The 23,995-nt window shown below is 35.2% G+C and overlaps 1 protein-coding gene across 1 annotated transcript; it reads left to right on the forward strand.

The window, feature by feature from the left end:
• The first annotated feature begins 7,095 nt into the window (after window positions 1-7,095).
• LOC131038105 (digalactosyldiacylglycerol synthase 1, chloroplastic) lies at window positions 7,096-23,554 on the forward strand. Its single transcript, XM_057970413.2, has 7 exons — window positions 7,096-8,260; window positions 16,171-16,203; window positions 16,575-16,662; window positions 20,662-21,155; window positions 21,325-21,591; window positions 21,757-22,106; window positions 22,217-23,554. Exons 1-7 carry the CDS (start codon window positions 7,577-7,579, stop codon window positions 22,746-22,748), a joined length of 2,448 nt encoding a protein of 815 aa, XP_057826396.2. The 5' UTR covers window positions 7,096-7,576; the 3' UTR covers window positions 22,749-23,554.
• Window positions 23,555-23,995: the final 441 nt, after the last annotated feature.

Raw genomic sequence — 23,995 nt, forward strand, 5'->3', positions numbered from 1 at the left:
CTCACCCTCTCTCTCCTTCCCTCCCTCCACCTCTTAGGTCTCTCTTTCTCTCCCAATCCCTCTAACCACCTCTCTCTCTCTCTCTCTCTCTCTCTCTCTCTCTCTCTCTCTCTCTCTCTCTCTCTCTCTCTCTCTCTCTCTCTCTCTCTTTGAGTCCCCTTCTCTGTGTCACTCTCTATCTCTATCTCTCCCTCTATTTCCCCCTCTCTTTCCATCGCTCTCTCCCCCTCCCTTTCCCTTTCTCTATCTCTGTGTCCCCCTCTCCCTCTCTCTCCATTTCTCTTTCTCTCATTTATCTCTTGTCTCTCCCTCTCAGTCTCTATCTATCTATCTCACTCTCCTCCTCTCTTAGGTATATCTCTCTCCCATTCCATCCCTCTCCTCCCCCTTTCTCCCTCTCTAGGGTCATATGGTATCCTAGGGATCCATGCATGTGTCCTAAGGGGTCATAGGACACCATATGACTCCTTAGGACACCATATGACCCATAACGACACATAAAAGGTCATATGGAGTCCTAAGTAATATGGTGTCCTAAAAGGTCATATAGTGTTCTTTGACCCCTTAGGACACCATTTGGTGTCATTATGGGTCATATGGTGTGTTAAGGGGTCATATGGAGTCCTAAGGGGTCATAGGACACCATATGACCCCTTAACACACCATATGACCCATAATGACACCAAATGGTGTCCTAAGGGGTCAAAGAACACTATATGACCTTTTAGGACACCATATTACCCATAACAACACCATATGGAGTCCTAAGGGGTCAAATGGTGTCCTAAGGGGTCGTTGGAGACCATATGACCCCTAACAACACCATATGGTATCCTAAAGGGTCATAAGGTGTCATAGGGGTCATAGGACACCATGCGACACATAACAACACCATATGGCGTTGCAAGGAGTCATAGGACACCATATGACCCTTAGAACACAATATGACCCCTAACAACATCTAAGGGGTCATAGGACACTATATGATCCCTTAGCACACTATAGGACCTATAACGATACCAAATAGTGTCCTAAGGGGTCATAGAACACCATATGACCCTTTAGGACACCATATGGTGTTGTTATGGGTCATATGGTGCCCTGAGAGGTCATATGGTATCCTATGACCCCTTAGGACACCATATGGTGTCATTATGGGTCGTATGGTGTTTTAAGGGGTCATATGGTGTCCTAAGGAGTCATAGGAAACCATATGACCTCTTAGGAAACAATATGATCTTTAATGACACCTAAGGGGTCATATGGTGGGCTAATAAAATGATATATTATTTAAAGTTATGAATAAAACATCATACAATAGAACATCGGTAGTTTAGTTTTGATATAGCTAAGTTAGACCATTGTCAGCATAAGAGAGACTCCAAGCGAACAAACAATGAGGCTTCGCTAAAAAGCAAATGTAAGAGCTTAACCTAACCCTAAGAGTACTGCCTTTCTAAAACATACGATGCTCTTAAATTTGCAAGGCTATATGACTGATCTCTATTGTGACTATAGGAATTACACACTTGATTTCTTTCATGGGTATGTACCCTTCCAGGCCTTTTGACAAGTGATGATCATCATATACTACCACTACCATGCTTACAACAAACTTCAATTTATTTAGATGACAAGCGTTGTGTAACAACATGGGAACTCTCGCATACCCACCACTATCATTCTCTGTGATATCATCTATGTTACTCTCCCTCTTTCTCTTCCTACCAATTGTTTCCCTCCGAAAAACATATTGCAGGTAGTCTGACTCATCATTTTGCTTTGTTGACACTATTTTCCACATCTTCTTTGCTCATTAAAAACACATTCGAGAAGAATATTGCTGTAGGTTTCCTTGTTTATCACAATAATGCACTGGTGGTTCAATTTCATACCCTTCTTCCTCCTATTCAATATTCACACACAAATCCATCAGTCAATTTTCTTGGGAGAGCATACATGATAAAAATCAAAGAGGAAGTTGCAGACAAGAAATAAATTCACTTACTTCTATAGAAGTGCAGACATAGTTGCAGTGGGGTATGGAGGGAGGGAGAGAGAGAAGAAGAGAGATAGGGATGGGGTATGGAGGAAGGGAGAAGGGGAGAGAGGGAGAGGGAGAAGGAGAAGGAGAGAGAGAGGGAGGGAGGGAGGGAGGAGAGAGAGAGAGAGAGAGAGAGAGAGAGAGAGAGAGAGAGAGAGAGAGAGAGAGAGAGAGAGAGAGAGAGAGAGACCTTGTATGCGCTTGAGAGGGGGAGACAATACACTTATATGTGTATATATATACTTAATATATTATATATTATTATATACATATATATATATATATATATTAAAATATTACATATTATATATACAATATCATATTATACACACTCCCAAAATTTAAACAAACGTAGTGCGTACGTGTTGTTTATAGTAAACATAGCGCATACGTGTTGTTTGTAGTTAAGATAGAGCGTATGCGCTTCTTACACCATAAGTACCTCGTACGTGCTTTTTATACCATAAGTACCCCGTACGCGCTTTTGACTATTTAGGCTTGGAAATAGGCCTGGATGACAAAGCTACGGTTTGGAAGTTTGATTTCCCTCAATTTCCCTCCTTTTTGACATGTTTTATTTTATCAACTTGGTTTCTCAACTTTGTCATCATTAGGTTTACACTTCATCAAGTGGGTATTTCTAAAATTTCCACCATATTTTCACCCATCTTCTAATCTTTCTAACCATATAATTTTTTAAAAATTTGATCAACAATAACATATTATTATTGAATTTCTTTTACCAGTGTCTCCATAGTTCTCACAGACATAGGTGCATCATTTTTTTAATAACTTTTGATATCCTTATCCAAATTTAAAAAACTTTATATATTATTGTAGTGCACTTGATTCTTTACAATTTAAAAAAAATAAAATTGTATTTTCGATTTGTTCAGTGCAACTTATGCTTCGCGCATGAACAGGTACCTAATGTTCAGGATGTGCTCGATTGGAAAAATCATTAAAAAAAACTACTCAACAAAAAAATACACATCTTCTAGTGCTCACTCTTAACTATCTTTCTGCCAAAGGATTTGTCAAAATACTAAATCTAACTATGACTTTTTTGATGTGCACGTCAAACACTATGTTATGTTTTTTAGAAAAAAGAAAAAAATCAGGGTTTTTTTTTCGTGCACGAAGGATTTGACCCCCTTAATCTTATCCAATTTTGGAAAAGTTTAGTAGTTTGGAAACTAGATTCAGAGAACTACAATATTTGTTCTTTGATTAACTTCATATCTTGAGTGGATGACTTTCAAATTTTGCCTCCAAATTTAGGTTCACCTGATTTTAGAAGAAAAAAAAAAGTGTCCACTTATAACCCCCTTTTTGACCACCATCTTTGTGCACTTATCCCCCTATTAGGAGTAACCTTAGTAGAGGATTTATGAATCCAAACTAATGGATCACCTTGTTAGAGGATTTGTACAATGAAGCTTGTTAGAGCTTACCCGGTTAGGGGATTTGATTGTTGTAGTGACTAGAAAACAACAGGCGGTGTGATCTAGAAGTAGCACAACTTGCTTGATTAGATCCTCTTCTGCTCGCTCAAAACTGCATCACCAACATATTCTGCAATGCCTTCAACTTTTATCATGCATTATACCATATCAAAATAGTTCATCATAATGTCATTATATAGACATTAGATTTCATGTCGGCTTAGGAATTATATCACAATTTCCTAGGTGCAGTGTATCTGGACAATTTAACATAACTCATCACAAATCACCACCAAATTTGTTGGTTAGGGGTAACTCATCACACAATCAATGAATACCAGTTGGAACACCTATACCACTTTGGAGTTAACCATTATCAACATGTAAACCGATTGTTCTCCATTTGCTTCTTTGATGATTTCCGCTGAATCTCCAAGTTGGCGTCAAGTCATTTCTGCATATACCGGTTAGACACCTTCTAAAACCATCATAAACTAAACATCAATACCAGTTGCAATAAAAGTAACTTTAGAAGTAATATCGGTTTTTCTTCACTAAGATGACAATGTGAACATATGTGTGTGTATACATGTTCCATCAATGACAACACATGAAGTCATCCATTACAATCATCATCAAGCCAACACTTCTGATATTCTCGAAATGTTAAATGGAGCTTCTTTCCTGTAGGTCATTATATCATCCATCTCTCCAATTTCATAAGCATATATTATTTTGATGAGTTGATCAATTGAACATAGTTATTCAGATCGTGACATTCTTCAATCACACACTTCTTCAGTTTGTAGGGTTTAGTTAGTGTAAGCAGGATCTTTCTTATGACATCTCCTTCTTCTAGAGTTCCATTGATAGCTCGAATAGCCTCAACAGTATCATTTACTACGTATGTAGTTCTCAACGCTTTCATCATATATCATTCTCAAACATTCATTTTTTTGTTTCAGATTCATCAACCTGGCCTGCTTTTTCTTAGGATCATCTTCATACATGCATAACACAACTTGTTCTAAATATCCTTAGCTTCTTTTAGTCCTTTAACTTTATCGAATACTGCATCTTAGACTACTGATAAGTACTATTCTAGCTTTTTCATTTGTCTCATAAGCCTTAAGTTCATCTAGAGTTATAGGTCCATTTGGAGGAGGTGTATAACCAGTTTGGATAATATCCCACATTCCATTTTGCAAAGTCTCCAAGTAAGATTCCATTTTGTCCTTCCAATAAAGAAAAATTATCCCATCAAACGTTGGTTCTTTAAGATAAAGTTATTGCACCTTTTCAGATCTACCTCAAGCAGTTAAGCTTTCCAAAGATGAACTAATCAATATAATAATCATACAATATTTTAATTTTGTGTCAATTTTTATAGTTTAATTATTTAAAATGAAATGATTAATGTTGAAACCCCCTTTTGAGTGGCCATTGATTCTCCTTCTTTTATTTTCTATAGGGTTGGGGGCAATCTATTAGAAGTTTGTCCTTTTCTTAATGATGGATCATAGAGTGCAATTTGAAATGTTGATGTTACAATATCTACACAATTACATCTTGAAGCACTATTAAACACTGTCATGGACCATGGAAATATTATGTCTCTAGCAAGTGCAGATTTTGATCATGTGTACTCTCCTTGCCATGAGTGCTCCATCTTACAAACCTATAAGCATAGAAGAAAAGTTCTAGTAATATTTATCGAGCATAAAAAATGAGCATAATCACAATTAGTTAAATCATCTAATAACAAACGAGGGGAGTATGATAAAAGATCCCAACTAAGAAAGAATTTGTTGGACTCTAAATAAGTAGAAATACAACGGTATTTGACAAAGCAAGAAAATATTTTGAGTGTGTGGAAAAGAGCTACCAAAGGACTCTAACAATGTAAAAAGGGTCATGATTCTACATAAAATGTGATACAAACTTTGACAATATAGAAAAAGTGATAATTATTTGGAAATGGTGTCAAGGCTTTGTTTAGTACCATAAAATAATCATAAATATTATAAGTATATCACAATTTAGTTATAATCATGAATGAATGCTAGTGATAATATATGCCTCCCTTTGGGTGGCCCATGTAATGCAGTGGCTAAAACACTTGCTTGGGGAAACCGCCACCAAGGTTCAGATCCCCATCGGGCAACCATGCTCGCAAGCTTTGTGCTTTCGCTAGGCTGGTGGACTTGCGGATTTGAATAACAATAGTGTTTGGCACCTTAAAAAGTGCCCCTTATCGATAATTTTTTTAAAAAAATGCCTCCCTCTAATTGATTGCATGTAAAGGGTGTAATGAATTAGAGATAAGAGAAAAATATTGTGTAAAGCACAAGAAGCATGAAATAAATGCCAATGATAATACATGTGACAATTAAATAAGACATATCAAACAATAAGTAGGAGATAAGCATGTAAGCAACACAAATTAAAAAGAGATATAAGATGCAATGATGAGGTAACATAAGTTATAACATGTAAACATAACGCACATAAGCACAAAGGAGAAGTCATGCGAAATTAAACAATATTAGATATACATATTGATTCAAATGTAAGCGTGAGGACATATGAAATATGAAAGGGATGAGGTCACTTAGGAGAAAACGTGATAATGAATGACACATTAAGATGGAAAAGGGGAACAAATAATAGAATAATGAGCTTGGGAGTCTAAAAATACTTTACAACTACCCATCGCAACATTGCACCACTATAACATGTCAGTAATCAAGAATAATTGAAACTATAATCAACCAAACCTTTAAAGTTGTAATTGAAACCAACTAACTCAAACGATCTTAATTAAAACCTCTCAACAATAATAGTGATGCAAATCTAAAACATTAAATAGATCTTAATTAATTTTTCTTCCCACAAATTTAAAGTCAAATAGAAAAATAATTAAATATAATTAATAATTCAAAACTTGATAGAAACTTGCTAATCTCCACACAAAATGGCGCACTTGCAAAATTTTAAATCCGCATAACATGACTGATTTTCATTGGATTTTTTTAGTTTTAACAACATTACAGAGACAGATTATGAGGATTGAAATGGTAATAAATAACATAAAAATCCATCACCTTTTGCAGAATCTGATTTTTGTGTGGGGATTAGGGGCTTCCAACTTGATATAATTAATGATGAAAATAAAATAATATACCTACTTAAACACTAACATAAGCACCCTAATTCCAAAACAAAATGGAATTTTCTATAATCACAAAACGACAACCCTTTAAAATAATAGTGAGAAAATTTCGGAGTAAGAGATCAGTTTCAATCAGTAAAATGGACTTGACAATTACAGTCTCCATTTCACGCGTGGTCCGAGCATTTCGTCCGCCATGAGTAGAAAATGGAGCTACAAAAAGGAACACATGGCCAATTTCAGCTTTCTTTTAAGTTCCGGTCCAAACGATTCGAGGTTGCTTCCTGTTGCCACATTCATTAGATTCTTCAAACATGCCGAAGCCCTTAAAAATAGGACTCAATTAATGAGTGTGAAAACAGAATATTGTTGTAATTTCAATCGGGCTGTAAATTTCTATTTCTGGTAACGAAAATTGTGAAATTAAACGTTTTTCTGCTATCAGCATTGACTGGAAGGAATCCCAGAGCCGTTTACGTCTCGAACACCTACAAATAGAAGCTACATTACAAAGACTTCAGTCAAATCGACAAATTTTGTGGATAAAAAACAAAAATGTCCAGTTTTCCACACATTTCGACCGCACATTGCTCTTGTCGAAAGGATATACGCTTTTAGCGAACAGAGCCCATCACGCGAATATTCACGAGAATATACATGCGCATTTTTATCCGTGTATTGCTGGCCCAATCACACAAATTTCGTGGCGCTTCAAAACGCCAGCTGTGTAGAAATCGATATCAAAGGCCGTCCGATCTGGCAGATTGCGTGGCAATGCAGTAGCCTCACATCGAAATCTTCAAGGAAATTGACAGAAAGTTCAAGAAAATTGAGGAGAGCACGAAGCATTTAGAGCAGTACAGCGGCGGCCTTTGGAGCACGGTTTATGGGAATGATACGCAGGAAGTGAAGAAAATGGCGAGAATGGCTACAGATTGTCCTCCTTCAACTTCAGAAAAGGCTTTTTCCTTCATTTCCAAAGGGTGGAAGGATGTCCGTGAAGGGGCAAATGCAGACCTTAAATTAATGCGAGCAAGAGCGAACAAAATCAAAGAACCGCTGAAAGGCTTGGCCAGCTCCTTCGACAGAGAGTGGGAAAACCTAATGAATACAAGCAGCACCAATATGCGTTTTAATAATAACAACAGTGGGAGTAACGTTTCTCTGCAGGATTTGGAATTTTTCAAGAAGCTGAAGCCCAAGTTCACGGAGCTGCGCCGCGTGTATTCCAGCCCGGATTTCACTGCGCAATATTATGGTGAAATTTTGAGCAAATGGGGTCCGTCTTCGAGTATTGATTTGTCTGCGATCAAGAGGGCGTTTGGGGCTGAGCAGGTGGTTGACGACGATGGGTTTTATTTGGAAAATGGTTCTAAAGAAAGGAGGATTGTTAATGGCGGGATGAAGAATAACGTCAGGAGGAGAGTTATTACAAGGGTTTCAGAGGTGCCTGCTCCCAGATGGAAGAGCGAGGAGGTTCTTTCTCTCAAGGAGTGGGAGCCTTTTAGGGTTTTTAAAGACGGCCTCAAGGATCTCGATAAGAGAGCTGATTATGGCAAGTCGGCTTCCGAATTCATCGAAAACGTGAAGAAGAACTTGGTAGTCAATTTCTTCTCCTCGATGCTCTCTTTTTCCTTTCCATGATAGATGGATGTGTTATTTTACGCAATTTTAATATTTTTTTTGATTGTGTAATAATCTTACCCAAGGCTCAGTGATGATACTTGAACCCTGTCCTGTGGATTACATCAGGGAACATGCAACGAGTACCCAATTCCAATATTTTTACATGTCTTATGGGACTTCGAAATTATGTCATGTCTAAGCGTATTCCATTCAATTAGCTTTTCAGTACTAGACATGTCTTCCCTTTTCGTGGTCGGTATTGTAGTAAATTTTAATATGTTTTTGATTGGGAAGTAATCTAACCAATTCCCAGCGATGAAATTCAAACCGAGTCATGTGGCTACCATCCGCTACCATGCAACTAGTACCCAATTCCAATACATAACATGTCGTATGGAGATTTGAATATGGGGTTTTGCGATAGTTTTAGGTTTATGTTTATTCCATTCAATTACCTTTTCATACTAGACACGTTTTCTGTGGATTTGAATTTTGGGCTTTACCGTAACTTAAAGTTTTATTATTTTATATCATACCATTCAAGTAGATTTTCAATGCTAAACATCCCTGATAATTTGAATTTGGGGCTTTGCTATACTGTTGTGTTTAAAATTAGCTTATCACTACCGAATATGCCTAATGGGGGATTTGAATTTGGGGCTTTGCTACAATTTTGCATTTACTATTCACCCGGTCAACTATCAATATCTAACATGCCTTCCATGGATTTGAATTTTGCGCTTTGCTATACTTTTGCATTTAACTTCATTACAGTCATCTAAGCTTTTCAATATCTGACATGTCTTCCACGGATTTGAATTTTGGGCTTTTCTATAATTTTGCATTTAAGTTCATTCCATTCAACTAGGTTTTCAATATCTAACATGTCTTTCATTTAATTTTGATCCAGTCAACTAGCTTTTCAATATCTAACATGTATACCATGGATTTGAAATTTGGGCATTGCTATAGTTTTTTGCATTTAACTTCATTCCATTCAACTAAGCTTTTCAATATCTAACTTGTCTTCCATAGTTTTGAATTTTGGCTTTTCTATAAGTTCGCATTTAAGTTCATTTCACTCAACTAACTTTTCAGTTTACTATTCACCCGGTCAACTATCAATATCTAACATGCCTTCCATGGATTTGAATTTTGCGCTTTGCTATACTTTTGCATTTAACTTCATTACAGTCATCTAAGCTTTTCAATATCTGACATGTCTTCCACGGATTTGAATTTTGGGCTTTTCTATAATTTTGCATTTAAGTTCATTCCATTCAACTAGGTTTTCAATATCTAACATGTCTTTCATTTAATTTTGATCCAGTCAACTAGCTTTTCAATATCTAACATGTATACCATGGATTTGAAATTTGGGCATTGCTATAGTTTTTTGCATTTAACTTCATTCCATTCAACTAAGCTTTTCAATATCTAACTTGTCTTCCATAGTTTTGAATTTTGGCTTTTCTATAAGTTCGCATTTAAGTTCATTTCACTCAACTAACTTTTCAGTTTACTATTCACCCGGTCAACTATCAATATCTAACATGCCTTCCATGGATTTGAATTTTGCGCTTTGCTATACTTTTGCATTTAACTTCATTACAGTCATCTAAGCTTTTCAATATCTGACATGTCTTCCACGGATTTGAATTTTGGGCTTTTCTATAATTTTGCATTTAAGTTCATTCCATTCAACTAGGTTTTCAATATCTAACATGTCTTTCATTTAATTTTGATCCAGTCAACTAGCTTTTCAATATCTAACATGTATACCATGGATTTGAAATTTGGGCATTGCTATAGTTTTTTGCATTTAACTTCATTCCATTCAACTAAGCTTTTCAATATCTAACTTGTCTTCCATAGTTTTGAATTTTGGCTTTTCTATAAGTTCGCATTTAAGTTCATTTCACTCAACTAACTTTTCAGTTTACTATTCACCCGGTCAACTATCAATATCTAACATGCCTTCCATGGATTTGAATTTTGCGCTTTGCTATACTTTTGCATTTAACTTCATTACAGTCATCTAAGCTTTTCAATATCTGACATGTCTTCCACGGATTTGAATTTTGGGCTTTTCTATAATTTTGCATTTAAGTTCATTCCATTCAACTAGGTTTTCAATATCTAACATGTCTTTCATTTAATTTTGATCCAGTCAACTAGCTTTTCAATATCTAACATGTATACCATGGATTTGAAATTTGGGCATTGCTATAGTTTTTTGCATTTAACTTCATTCCATTCAACTAAGCTTTTCAATATCTAACTTGTCTTCCATAGTTTTGAATTTTGGCTTTTCTATAAGTTCGCATTTAAGTTCATTTCACTCAACTAACTTTTCAGTTTACTATTCACCCGGTCAACTATCAATATCTAACATGCCTTCCATGGATTTGAATTTTGCGCTTTGCTATACTTTTGCATTTAACTTCATTACAGTCATCTAAGCTTTTCAATATCTGACATGTCTTCCACGGATTTGAATTTTGGGCTTTTCTATAATTTTGCATTTAAGTTCATTCCATTCAACTAGGTTTTCAATATCTAACATGTCTTTCATTTAATTTTGATCCAGTCAACTAGCTTTTCAATATCTAACATGTATACCATGGATTTGAAATTTGGGCATTGCTATAGTTTTTTGCATTTAACTTCATTCCATTCAACTAAGCTTTTCAATATCTAACTTGTCTTCCATAGTTTTGAATTTTGGCTTTTCTATAAGTTCGCATTTAAGTTCATTTCACTCAACTAACTTTTCAGTTTACTATTCACCCGGTCAACTATCAATATCTAACATGCCTTCCATGGATTTGAATTTTGCGCTTTGCTATACTTTTGCATTTAACTTCATTACAGTCATCTAAGCTTTTCAATATCTGACATGTCTTCCACGGATTTGAATTTTGGGCTTTTCTATAATTTTGCATTTAAGTTCATTCCATTCAACTAGGTTTTCAATATCTAACATGTCTTTCATTTAATTTTGATCCAGTCAACTAGCTTTTCAATATCTAACATGTATACCATGGATTTGAAATTTGGGCATTGCTATAGTTTTTTGCATTTAACTTCATTCCATTCAACTAAGCTTTTCAATATCTAACTTGTCTTCCATAGTTTTGAATTTTGGCTTTTCTATAAGTTCGCATTTAAGTTCATTTCACTCAACTAACTTTTCAGTTTACTATTCACCCGGTCAACTATCAATATCTAACATGCCTTCCATGGATTTGAATTTTGCGCTTTGCTATACTTTTGCATTTAACTTCATTACAGTCATCTAAGCTTTTCAATATCTGACATGTCTTCCACGGATTTGAATTTTGGGCTTTTCTATAATTTTGCATTTAAGTTCATTCCATTCAACTAGGTTTTCAATATCTAACATGTCTTTCATTTAATTTTGATCCAGTCAACTAGCTTTTCAATATCTAACATGTATACCATGGATTTGAAATTTGGGCATTGCTATAGTTTTTTGCATTTAACTTCATTCCATTCAACTAAGCTTTTCAATATCTAACTTGTCTTCCATAGTTTTGAATTTTGGCTTTTCTATAAGTTCGCATTTAAGTTCATTTCACTCAACTAACTTTTCAGTTTACTATTCACCCGGTCAACTATCAATATCTAACATGCCTTCCATGGATTTGAATTTTGCGCTTTGCTATACTTTTGCATTTAACTTCATTACAGTCATCTAAGCTTTTCAATATCTGACATGTCTTCCACGGATTTGAATTTTGGGCTTTTCTATAATTTTGCATTTAAGTTCATTCCATTCAACTAGGTTTTCAATATCTAACATGTCTTTCATTTAATTTTGATCCAGTCAACTAGCTTTTCAATATCTAACATGTATACCATGGATTTGAAATTTGGGCATTGCTATAGTTTTTTGCATTTAACTTCATTCCATTCAACTAAGCTTTTCAATATCTAACTTGTCTTCCATAGTTTTGAATTTTGGCTTTTCTATAAGTTCGCATTTAAGTTCATTTCACTCAACTAACTTTTCAGTTTACTATTCACCCGGTCAACTATCAATATCTAACATGCCTTCCATGGATTTGAATTTTGCGCTTTGCTATACTTTTGCATTTAACTTCATTACAGTCATATAAGCTTTTCAATATCTGACATGTCTTCCACGGATTTGAATTTTGGGCTTTTCTATAATTTTGCATTTAAGTTCATTCCATTCAACTAGGTTTTCAATATCTAACATGTCTTTCATTTAATTTTGATCCAGTCAACTAGCTTTTCAATATCTAACATGTATACCATGGATTTGAAATTTGGGCATTGCTATAGTTTTTTGCATTTAACTTCATTCCATTCAACTAAGCTTTTCAATATCTAACTTGTCTTCCATAGTTTTGAATTTTGGCTTTTCTATAAGTTCGCATTTAAGTTCATTTCACTCAACTAACTTTTCAGTATCTAACAGGTCTCTGAGAATTTGAATATTGGGCTTTGCTATCATTAAAGCTCCAGCTCACCATTGAATCACACATCAGTCACTTTAGTGACAATGCATTGAATTTTTATTTTTATAAATTGGTAAATTTACCTTGTGGGGTGCTCTTTGAGAGGCAATGGATATACCACAGCTAGAATTAGATGTGGCATTTTACTCAGTTTTAACTCTCCGAAATATCTTCTAGTGATTTGATGATGGAGCTTTGCCATAACATAACATTTAAGCTAATTCCATACTATCTATCTGCATGCTGTCTTCATTATGTTTGTGTTTATTATATGATTTGATAGCACCCTTTTGTGCTCAATTCAGTGCTCTAGCCTACTGTTATTTTCTTAACCACAGGAGCAAAAGTCTATCTTGGGATTGGCATTGTAATTTAATAAACTAGGAAACTGGAAAATGGAAAATCATAAAATTAGGATAAAAAATGCTATTTTCATTATTTCAAGTGAAATAAAGGAAAAACAACAACATTTCTTTTCCATCAGGCGCAGCCCAAAATAATTATTATGTTTGCTTTTTAAACAAGAGTGGGAGCTTGGGATCAGCAGTGCCCAGCAGGGTTGATGCTGCCCATTACGTGTTTTGTGACGTGACACAAGGTGGGGTCCCAGGAGCCAAAGTCTATCTTGGGATTGGGATTGTAATTCAATTAACTAGGAAACTGGAAAACAGAAATCATAAAATTAGGGTAAAGAATGTTGTTTTCATTATTTCAAGTGAAATAAAGAAAAAAGAAAAACACTTCTTTTCCATCAGATGCAGCCCAAAACAATTATTAAGGTTGCTTTTTAAACAAGAGTGGGAGCTTGGGATCTGCAGTTCCCAGCAGGGTTGATGCTGCCCCTTATGTGTTTTGTGACGTGATACAAGGTGAGGTCGAATGGTGGCAGCCCTGCCACTAAGCTCAAATTCAGGCCTGCAAGGCCACATGGACCTTCATGGTGCATGCTATTTTTCATTATTTTAGTGCTTGAAGCTCCGAACCCTTAAAATAATTGGAGTATTGAGGCCATATAACAGTAATTAGACCTTAACTGAATGAGAATGGAATGGATATTTGCTGAAGAATGAGTGCCTCAAGTGTATCCTAATTGACCAAATGTTTGGTTTCTTTGGAAAGATCCAAATCTGCAACGTAGAAATCTAGTTTTGACAGAAAATTTAAGAGACGATTATTTGATAGGCAAATTGAAAAAGACTGGATGAAAAAGTTGCAGTTTATTTGCAATTAAACCAGCCTCAAGAACAATGCCAGCAATCCAAGGAAATAACAAGAAACTTCAGTAATCATGCCAGCAATCAGAAGAAATAATCGGCAACCTGATCTGGATTGGATCACCATTTAGGCCAAGTGGTGATTTGTTGTGATAAATCACAATTTATTAAAGATTTTTATTACTATGAAATAAACAGTTGTGAATGGTGGTTGTAAACCTTTTCAAGTTTGTAGAGACACTGTCAAAGTTGCAGCAATTGTGTCATGTTATGTGTATCTACTATTTCATGTTTGCAACAATTTAATTTTGCTATCAAGTAGGAGTACTATTGATTAAGGTGGAGATGATATGCCCTCAAAATCCCCTAAAATAACAATACTTAGTGGCAGGTAATATTCTTATATAATATAGTGGTTATATAAGTTCTTCAGATTCATGAAGGAATTTTCAAACAGCATTTTTTAAAGGTCATGAAAGAATTCTGCTTTTTTTTTTTAACATTATAAAAAGTTGCCTTGCTATTACGGATGTCTGCCTGTCTTTAGGACATTTGAAGGACATCTCAAATGACCCTGGCTGCCTCGGGGACAGCTAAACATCTCCACAGTGTTTCCTGTTCCTGCAGCCTACTTCTGAAATGTTTCGGAATTTTTAAGATTGTTAGAGACAGCTAGGGAACATCCCCTGCCATCCTGCCATACTCAAAATGCCATTGCTGATGGGGATGGGGGTTTGAGGGCCAGGGACTTGTCCCTGTGGAACACAACTTTGCTGCTGTTGTTTATACTAATTCATAGGAGTTCTTATTCTATATGATGGCTTTCTCATAAGAATTGGTTCTCTTATTAAATGGGTATATTTCATGACACATATATTTAAATCATTAATGATAATTTGGCTCCAACACCTACATTGTCAAAATATCATCAAATTAATGTCAACTGTAGCAGATAGTTTCATTGAAATATAACAATAAGCCTTTGGCCAAATATTGATTTTGAAATATCAAACTAATTGTGCTGGTTACATCATACGTTTGTTGTAAAAAATATAAGGATATAAACTACCGCAAGTTATTTTTCATAGAAGTATTAAATAACCACATTGAATGCTAAAATTTGGTATACTAAAGAAGCATTTGATTATGATCAAAGGGTCTGTATCACGGAAATGGAATACTGGAAAATAAAAAAGATGGAATGCTTACTCGTTTATTTGAAATCTATTATAGGTTTAGTTAGAGATTATGATATTCTTGTTTGAGATGAATGTATCCTTTTGAAAGCCAAAATTTTGGGTCATTACAATGTTTTATGGAAGGTGAAGTCAGTGTTGCACAACAACAAAAGCTAGTTTCTTCTGAATTTTCTTCGATTATGGAAAGTAGTCTTAAATTTAATAGTGTTTGCTCTTGTAATGTGGCTTAACTTGAATATTTGAATTTTTATTTTCCAGTATTCTATTTCCGTGATACAGACCATTTGATCATAATCAAATGCTTCTTTAGTATACCAAATTTTAACATTCAATGTGGTTATTTAATACTTCTATGACAAATAACTTGCGGTAGTTTATATCCTTATTTTTTTTACAACAAATGTATGATGTAACTAGCACAATTAGTTTGATATTTCGAAATCAATATTTGGCCAAAGGCTTATTGTTATATTTCAATGAAACTATCTGCTACAGTTGACATTAATTTGATGATATTTTGACAATGTTGTGCTTTAACTATAATTGTTCATAGAAAATGGAGTAAATAATTTTACTAGTTGAGACTCTTGAGAGGTTCCTCATTATGGTAGATAAAATGGCATTCATGATACTATTACTGGTTTTGAGTTGTGCTGCTTTAAAAGTAAACCATACTACGGATTCCTGTTGGATATTTTTAAATTACTTACAAGCAATGCAGTTAGACATTATGCTATAGTTTCTCATTTTTCAACAGTTCTCTAATTATAGATATGTTTATTTTCAAATAAATTACAAGCAATGCAGCTAGACATTATGCAACAGTTTCTTCATTCTTTAACAGTTCTTCAATCATAGATATGTCTATTTTCCAATTACTTACAGTCAATACAGCTAGACATTATGCAATAGTTTCTTCATGTCTCAACAGTTTTCTAATTATACACATGTTTTTGCTTCAGAAAATTACTCCGATGGACTCCCAAGATGCAAAGGTATATTTGTTTCTCTCGTTCTCAGTTGTCCATGTATATTTTTTGATTTTAGAATTTGAAAAATGTTAGCTCATTAGGATAGTTGCATGTGCAGTCTGGATACTGCTGTAAAATGAAGATCATGGCATTAAATAGCTTTTGTGTACTGAAGTATGCCGTTTCTACATTGTGAATATATCATTTGTCACCTTATACTGTCACTTAGAATACAGATTTAAAAGTAGATCAATGTAACTTCTTTTCAAAAGCTCACTTTACTTTATTTGCAACTGCATAATATAAACTGATTTTCCATAGGCAATGAATTGTTTTGTTCTCATTTCAGAAATCTGCAAAATGTTTTATAATTTGAAATTTTCTTCTGGGTTCAGGATGTGCCACCATTGGATGTTCCAGAGCTTTTGGCGAGTCTTGTTAAGCAATCTGAGCCATTACTAGATCAACTTGGTGTAAAAAAAGGTAAAGAAAAAGCTCATTGCTTTTATGCTTAGAAGCTTGGATGTGATATTTCAGTTTGGTATCTTATGGAATAAGATATTTCATATGGTGTATTCTTCAATAATTTATTTAAAGTGCGAAGCCAGAAAGCTAAGTTATATAATGGTGTTATTAAAAGGAAAATGCTCTTACTTGAGTCTACCATTCCAATACGAGATTGTAAGAATATTTCTGGTTATATTTGCATAAAATCAGCAGAATCCGTATGTAAATATTCATTAAGGACAATTAGCTTCACTGCACAAAACAATGACAATGTACCAGAGTTTCATGGAAATGGATACAGTACCAGATATCGATACAACAAATTTTCAAGATCTCTTGTTGCAAATATGGTTGGATATGGTAATTATACATACATACATATATTCAATTATTAATACATCTAAGGGAATAAAACATAACCTTAAAATATTTAGTTATTTAAATTTTGGTTTTTATTTTTTATTTTGGTAAAGTGCTGCCAAGTGGGTAGCTCCCATTATATAGATATATAAAAAAGAAATACATCAATTTTCGTACAGATTGCCTATTATCAGGCTTGATAGTAGAAGAGGGTGCACAACCCTTATATTATTTCTTGTAGTCGCTCAATTTGTGTTGGAGTGAAGAGATTTTCATGATAAGCCTTGAAGAATGCATAGGCTTCCATTTTGTTTTTGTTCCCTCTCGTTAGTGTGATAGCTTGCTTCATGTCCTCATTTTTCCTTGCCATAGCAATGCAGATTGCATTGTCAACCAGCCTGCCCTTTGGATTTCTACTTTAGTGTGGATATGGTGTTTATAGCTTTGGCTTTAAATTTAGGAACTATAATTTTGTTCCTTACTTCTGCTCCCCAATGAAAGTTGTTGATTTGTTTTTCATGATACCTCGAACACAAAATAAAATACTAAGTATTCTATCCTCTCTTGAACAAGCAAACCTCAAATGCTAAACTTCATGATCAAACAAGGCAACCCCAAGGTTTACAATGCGAACAGTCGATTTTATGTTGTGGATAGACTCAGTGTTTATGATGTGATTTGCTGGTAACACAAAAGGACTTATGTTTTGCAAAACAACCGGTACTTGGAAACTAACTTTACCTCTACCAAACAAAGATCAAAGGGAGGGGGATAGAGAATCTAATCTAATTTAGACCCATGGACAATGATGATAATGAATGATGCTCAAATAGACAAATTCCTTAAATCAAGGTTTGCTTTGCCATGATGACAACAACCACACAAAACTGATGCGATCTCCAAAGGTAGTAAATGAATTTCATATTGCAAACATCCATTCAAATACCCGATGCTAGCACAATCCAAATGAACATCCACAATCAAACTATTGCAGCAATGAGGTTCAGACTAACCATGCCAATTTGTAATCAACAAATTACAAATGTTATGAACACCAAGGAATTCATCACATGCCATCGCATTTCTCCAAAATCAATGATCTTTAACTAAATCTGAAGAAGTAGAAACCATGCAACATGTGAAAACAACACACAAGAATCCAATATATCTTCAATGAAAATCATATGTTTGTTGCAACATAGCCTTGGCAACAATTCTTGGTTCTATCCTCCTACTCTACTTCTACTTGCTAACTGTCTATTATTTCTAACTATTAACTATTGCTCTATTCTCCGACTATTAATCTTTACAAATGAAAAGCCAAAGCCTTATATAGAGCTTGAATTACAAATGAAGGGACAGTATTGATTTGAAATCAATGGCTGAGATTTGGACAACAAAACCCTAATTAGGGTTAGTTACAACTAACACCACCTTACATTAAATATTTGACCAATGAGATCATTACAACATTTTGGACACATGTCCTTTGAATGTGAACCAATGAACCAATAAGAGATGAGGTTAGGTACATCGAATAATATTTGATGTAATGCCACATGTCACTTGCTCCTCTTGGAATGGGTCAAGTTCAATGCACTTGGACATGTTGAAGTGGCATCATTGGATTGGTTGATGATGATTGGGTGCCACCTCAGCATAGATATCTCTTGATACTCAACATCATCCAATTGTTTGATGTGATGACTTATATTTTTTAATTGCATCATCTTGATCAAGTTTCTAACTTTGATTAACTCATTTGAAACCATCATTCATCCTTGATCATGTTTCACTTTTACATCTTCATGTTTGGGAATCTTCCTCTTTGTGATGGGTTTCCACTTTCAACCTTTGAATTTTGAAAAATGTAGACCCGGACTTCATGTTGTGGAATTGTACTTGAGGTATCCTCATCTTTTGGAATTCTTTATCCTGTAGTTGTAATTCCTTATGTTGATCTTGGAGGAAATCCAAGGTCAGTGTAAACTATTTCCTTGTAGAGCAATGTTATCTTGATCCCTTTCTCATGTTCTTGAGGTGTTCCTCTTCTTTGTTTCACCATCATCTTGAATATCTTGACCTTTGAACTAGCATCTCAACTTCATCCTTGGAAATCCTTGAGCTTCTTGTTGTATTTTTCTCCATGTTGCATCCTCACGTGTTATTGAGTCCTTCATGTAGAACAATCCCCTTCATGTTGTTTTCCTCCTCTGCATTGTGGAATCATCCTTTCATCCACTTGGATTGTTGTGATGTTCATTCCTCTTGAGTCGCCTAGATGACAGAACGAAGTTGAAAATCGATCTTGATAAAACTGTCAGTTTCCACTGGCAGCAAATTTGAGATTGCCTCGATGATTTCAAAACTACCACTTTCAGATTTCATTTCTACCACAGCAAATTCAAGATCACCTCTTTGCAACCAGCAGCAAATTTGTCACAGTTAAAACAGAGTATGGTGAAGGGTTCTTCATGTTTCAGTTTGGTTTCTCCATGTTAGATCTTCCTTTTGGCACAAGGAAGGATGTTTGGAAAGCATATATGAATTTTAAAATATGTCTGTATGGTTGGCTCTCATTGTAACCTTCAATATATGTTCATTTTGACTGTTCTAAGTGAACATGGGTTTCCAATGTGCAGGCATGTTGCAGGTGTTTTGAACTTCTTGCAACACTTTTGTAGCTCCATTTCACCCTTGAGGCTTTGAAAATACTTGTATTGGACTCTCAGTCTCTGTGTATGCTTCTTTTGCGTTATGCACCCTTGTTTCATGTTTTCTTTTGTGGTTGCAACTCATATTGGACTGTTATTACAACATTTATTGTTGGAAATACAGTGTTAGAAGGTGTTTTCAGGGTTAACAAGCATGAATCTGTTGTTGGTGACTGCTAGGAGGGTATCTCCAGCATGTTTATGGATCAAGCAGCTAGTAAAAGTTGTACACTGGATACTAAAGCACGCCATTTGTACTAGTTCAGTTGGAAGATTCTTAAACTTTTCTTTTGCCAAAGAGGCAGAAGAAGTAGAGACTATATACAATTCAGAATGAACAAGCTTTTGTTGTTTTTCTAATTTGTCAATGCAGTGACCTTTCTCACTCTTTTCCGTCCTCAACTCTTGTTGAGGGCCATGAATGTGATGCAATTGTTGAGAAAAAAGAGCATTCTGTTTTCCTTTGCTCACAGATAATTACTGAACAACCAAAGACAGACCTACAGCCAATTCAAAAATTAACTTCATTGAGTTGATATTGAATAGAGATGTTTCTTGTCTTTGACATAATTTTCTTTCGTATGACTAGGACATTAAGATATTTTCAGAAGTGTGTTTTCTTTTAGAAGTCTGAAATCTTGTCCCTGAAATACTGAATGATTCAGAGAATTCAGTGACCTTATTTGGTTTTTATGAAGGAAATCATCATTAATGTTTATCTCAATTAGGGAGTATGAGTAATTACAATTTGTTGAAGTAGACAAGCTAGTAAATATTCTTTATTACATCACACTTTCTTATAAACTACTATAAAGATCTCTTTAAGCAACATCTTTTGGGATTTTTTTCTCAAATTCATTATATTGTGTCATTTGGTGTACAATGATGTTCTTGTTTGCAGATATATGTGAGAAAGCTGTGGATATGCTATGCAACTATAGGAGGAAGGATCAGCTTGACATAAACTCTGGTTTATCAAAAGATTCCATGATAGCCACTAGGGAGAGCAATTCAAGCACTGATGAGCTCGATAATAGGATAGCCAGTGTGTTACAAAGCACAGGGTATCGCTATCAGGCAGGCCCATGGAATGATAGCGTGGAACATAATCTGGAAGAAGGAAAGCGCAATGTAGCAATAATTACAACTGCAAGTTTACCTTGGATGACTGGCACAGCTATTAATCCTCTTTTCCGTGCTGCATATTTGGCTAAAAATGCAAAACAGAATGTTACCTTGCTTGTCCCTTGGCTTTGCAAAGAAGATCAGGAACTAGTATACCCAAACAAATTGACTTTTGACTCACCAGAGGAACAGGAAGCTTATGTTCGGAATTGGTTGGAATCAAGAACTGGATTCAAATCAGATTTTAAGATAGCTTTTTATCCTGGAAAGGTTCTGTAGATTACTTCTATCTCCTCTTTATTTGATAATTTTGAACTTTTTCGCCATGACTTATTTGCATGTGTTGATTCTTGCTAGTGTGAGGTCAAGGTTGTTCAGGTTTAACTGAAACATGGAAATGCTTTTTGGGCTCATAAAAGCGCTTCATCTTTTGTTGCAGTTTTCTAGGCAGAGACGGAGTATAATAGCTGTTGGTGATACTTCACAATTTATTCCAGATAAGGAAGCTGATATTGCAGTGTTGGAGGAACCTGAACACTTGAACTGGTATTATCATGGAAAACGGTGGACAGATAAGTTTAGCCATGTAGTTGGTGTGGTGCACACAAACTATTTAGAGTATATCAAAAGGGAGAAAAATGGAGCTTTACAGGCATTCTTTGTAAAACATATCAACAACTGGATTTCCCGTGCATATTGTCATAAGGTGCAGATCATATATTCATAATAATCACCGTTTCTTAGAATCATTGAGATGGGATTTTATAGCATTCTTAAACAGTTAAGATAGATATTTGCATTTTTCCATTTACGTATTTCTTTTACTGGATACCTTAGAAAGAACTGAATAATCCTTGGTGCTATTGTGCAGATTTTACGCTTGTCAGCTTCTACACAAGATCTTCCAAAATCTATAGTTTGCAATGTACATGGTGTTTGTCCAAAATTCCTAGAAGTTGGCAGAAAGGTGGCTATGGATAGGGAGGTTGGGGAGCAATCATTTTCCAAAGGGGCATATTTTTTAGGGAAGATGGTTTGGGGAAAAGGCTATAGAGAGCTGGTGGATCTGCTTGTAAAACATAAAGATGAACTAAATGGGTTCAACATTGATGTTTTTGGAAATGGAGAAGATTCTTTGGAGGTTCAATCAGCAGCAAAGAAGCTGGCATTGAATATGAAATTTCATCAAGGGAGAGATCATGCAGATGAATTAATCCATGGGTAAATATTTTTTTCTTTTCTATGTTTAATTTGACCTCTACAAGACTTCATTTCTGTAGCTAGACTTTGATTGGCAACTGATGCCCGTAACAACTTTTCTGTCTGTGCAGCTACAAAGTATTTATTAATCCTAGTATCAGTGATGTCCTTTGCACAGCAACCGCAGAGGCTCTGGCAATGGGGAAAATTGTTATTTGTGCAGATCACCCATCCAATGAATTTTTTGGGTCATTTCCTAACTGCCTGATGTATAAAACTTCTGAAGAGTTTGTTAATAAGGTCAAAGAAGCATTAGCAGCTGAACCTGTACCTCTTTCTGCTGAACAACAATATCAACTATCATGGGATGCTGCCACAGAAAGGTTTATTGCAAATGCTGATCTGTACAAAGTTCCAAATAATAGAGATAATGTTATAGGGTCCAGAGGATTGCACCAAAAACTTAGACAGTCAGTTTCCATGCCAAATCTTAATGCTTTGGTTGATAATGGTCTTGCCCTTGCTCACTTTTGTTTAACGGGGAATGAGGCACTGAGATTAGCTACTGGAGCCATACCAGGTACACAACATTATGATGAGCAACATTGCAGGGATCTAAATCTTTTGCCCCCTTCCGTCCAGCAGCCTGTTTATTTGTGGTAGGGAAGTGGGCTGTAAGATTATTTGTGTGTATCAATTCTACAATCAACTATACTTGCCCCAGTAACCTCATTCCTGTTGTAGTAGTTTTATGGATGATGATGGAAGTAAAGGATTTAATTTTTCAGTGAGAAAGCAATTGGTAGTCTGGTCTCGTTTTTAATCTCGTGTTTGTTAATTTGGTAGTAAAATTTAAAATTTTGGATGTGCTTGCTTCTTAAGGCAATGTGGGATTGTCCATAGTTAGGTCCTAGCATCAGTGATGTGTACTTTGCACAGCAAGGACAGACTCTATCAATGGGGAAAAATTGTACTTTGTGCAGTTCACCCAAAAGTTTCAAGACTTATATAACAAGGCCAAAGAAGCACGAGCAGCTGAACCTGTGCATTTCCCTGCTGAACAACAATATTGTCTCTTCTGGGAAGCTACAATAGGTAGGGTATTGCCAATACCGATCTGTACAAATTGCAAATAGTAGAGACTAGAGACAATGTTATGGCACAATCCTCTATATCTTGCTCTTGCTCACAATTGTCAAACCGGGAATGAGGCACTATCTAATGGAGCCATACCAAGCACACGGCATTTTGATGAAAAATGATATAAGGAACTAAATCTTTTGGTCCCTGCTGTCCAGTGCCCTGTCTGTGCTTGGCAGGAGCGTTGGTTGTATAATTATTTATATTATTTTGATTAAAATATGCTTATCAATATGAGCTCTTTGCTGTAAAGTAATTTGAGGGATAACAATGGAAGTGAAAGATGTTGATAAATAGATAGTATTAATGAGAAAGCAGTGTTAATTGGATGGTTGCCTGGTCTCTTTATATGTGGACATGTATGATCTGTCAGTGACCATTGTCATTCTAGATCTATCAAATGTTTAAAGCATCTAGGTGCTAGACAATGTGGGATATTGTTCAAAAATAGAAGGTTGAATGCCATAAACAAATTTTTATGCATATACCAATAGGTAATCACATATATAAACCAGAAATTCTTATGTAGACTAAATGAGATTGCTCTATTTTTAGGAACATGCATCGTGCAGTTTGGGGAGGGAGCTTTACTGTACACAGCTAGGATTGGACTATCAAAGGGCTTAACATAAAACGAAGGATGGTTATTGTCCATTCCTTCATTTTACCATGCATTAATAGTGTTTGTTATGTGGTCATCCATATAATTAGAAAGTTGCCAGATTCGAGTATCAAGGGGTTTAACATAAAATTTAGGATGGTGTTTGTTT

The sequence above is a fragment of the Cryptomeria japonica genome, chromosome 11 (genome assembly GCF_030272615.1).
Source record: "Cryptomeria japonica chromosome 11, Sugi_1.0, whole genome shotgun sequence".
Taxonomy (NCBI): Eukaryota; Viridiplantae; Streptophyta; class Pinopsida; order Cupressales; family Cupressaceae; genus Cryptomeria; species Cryptomeria japonica.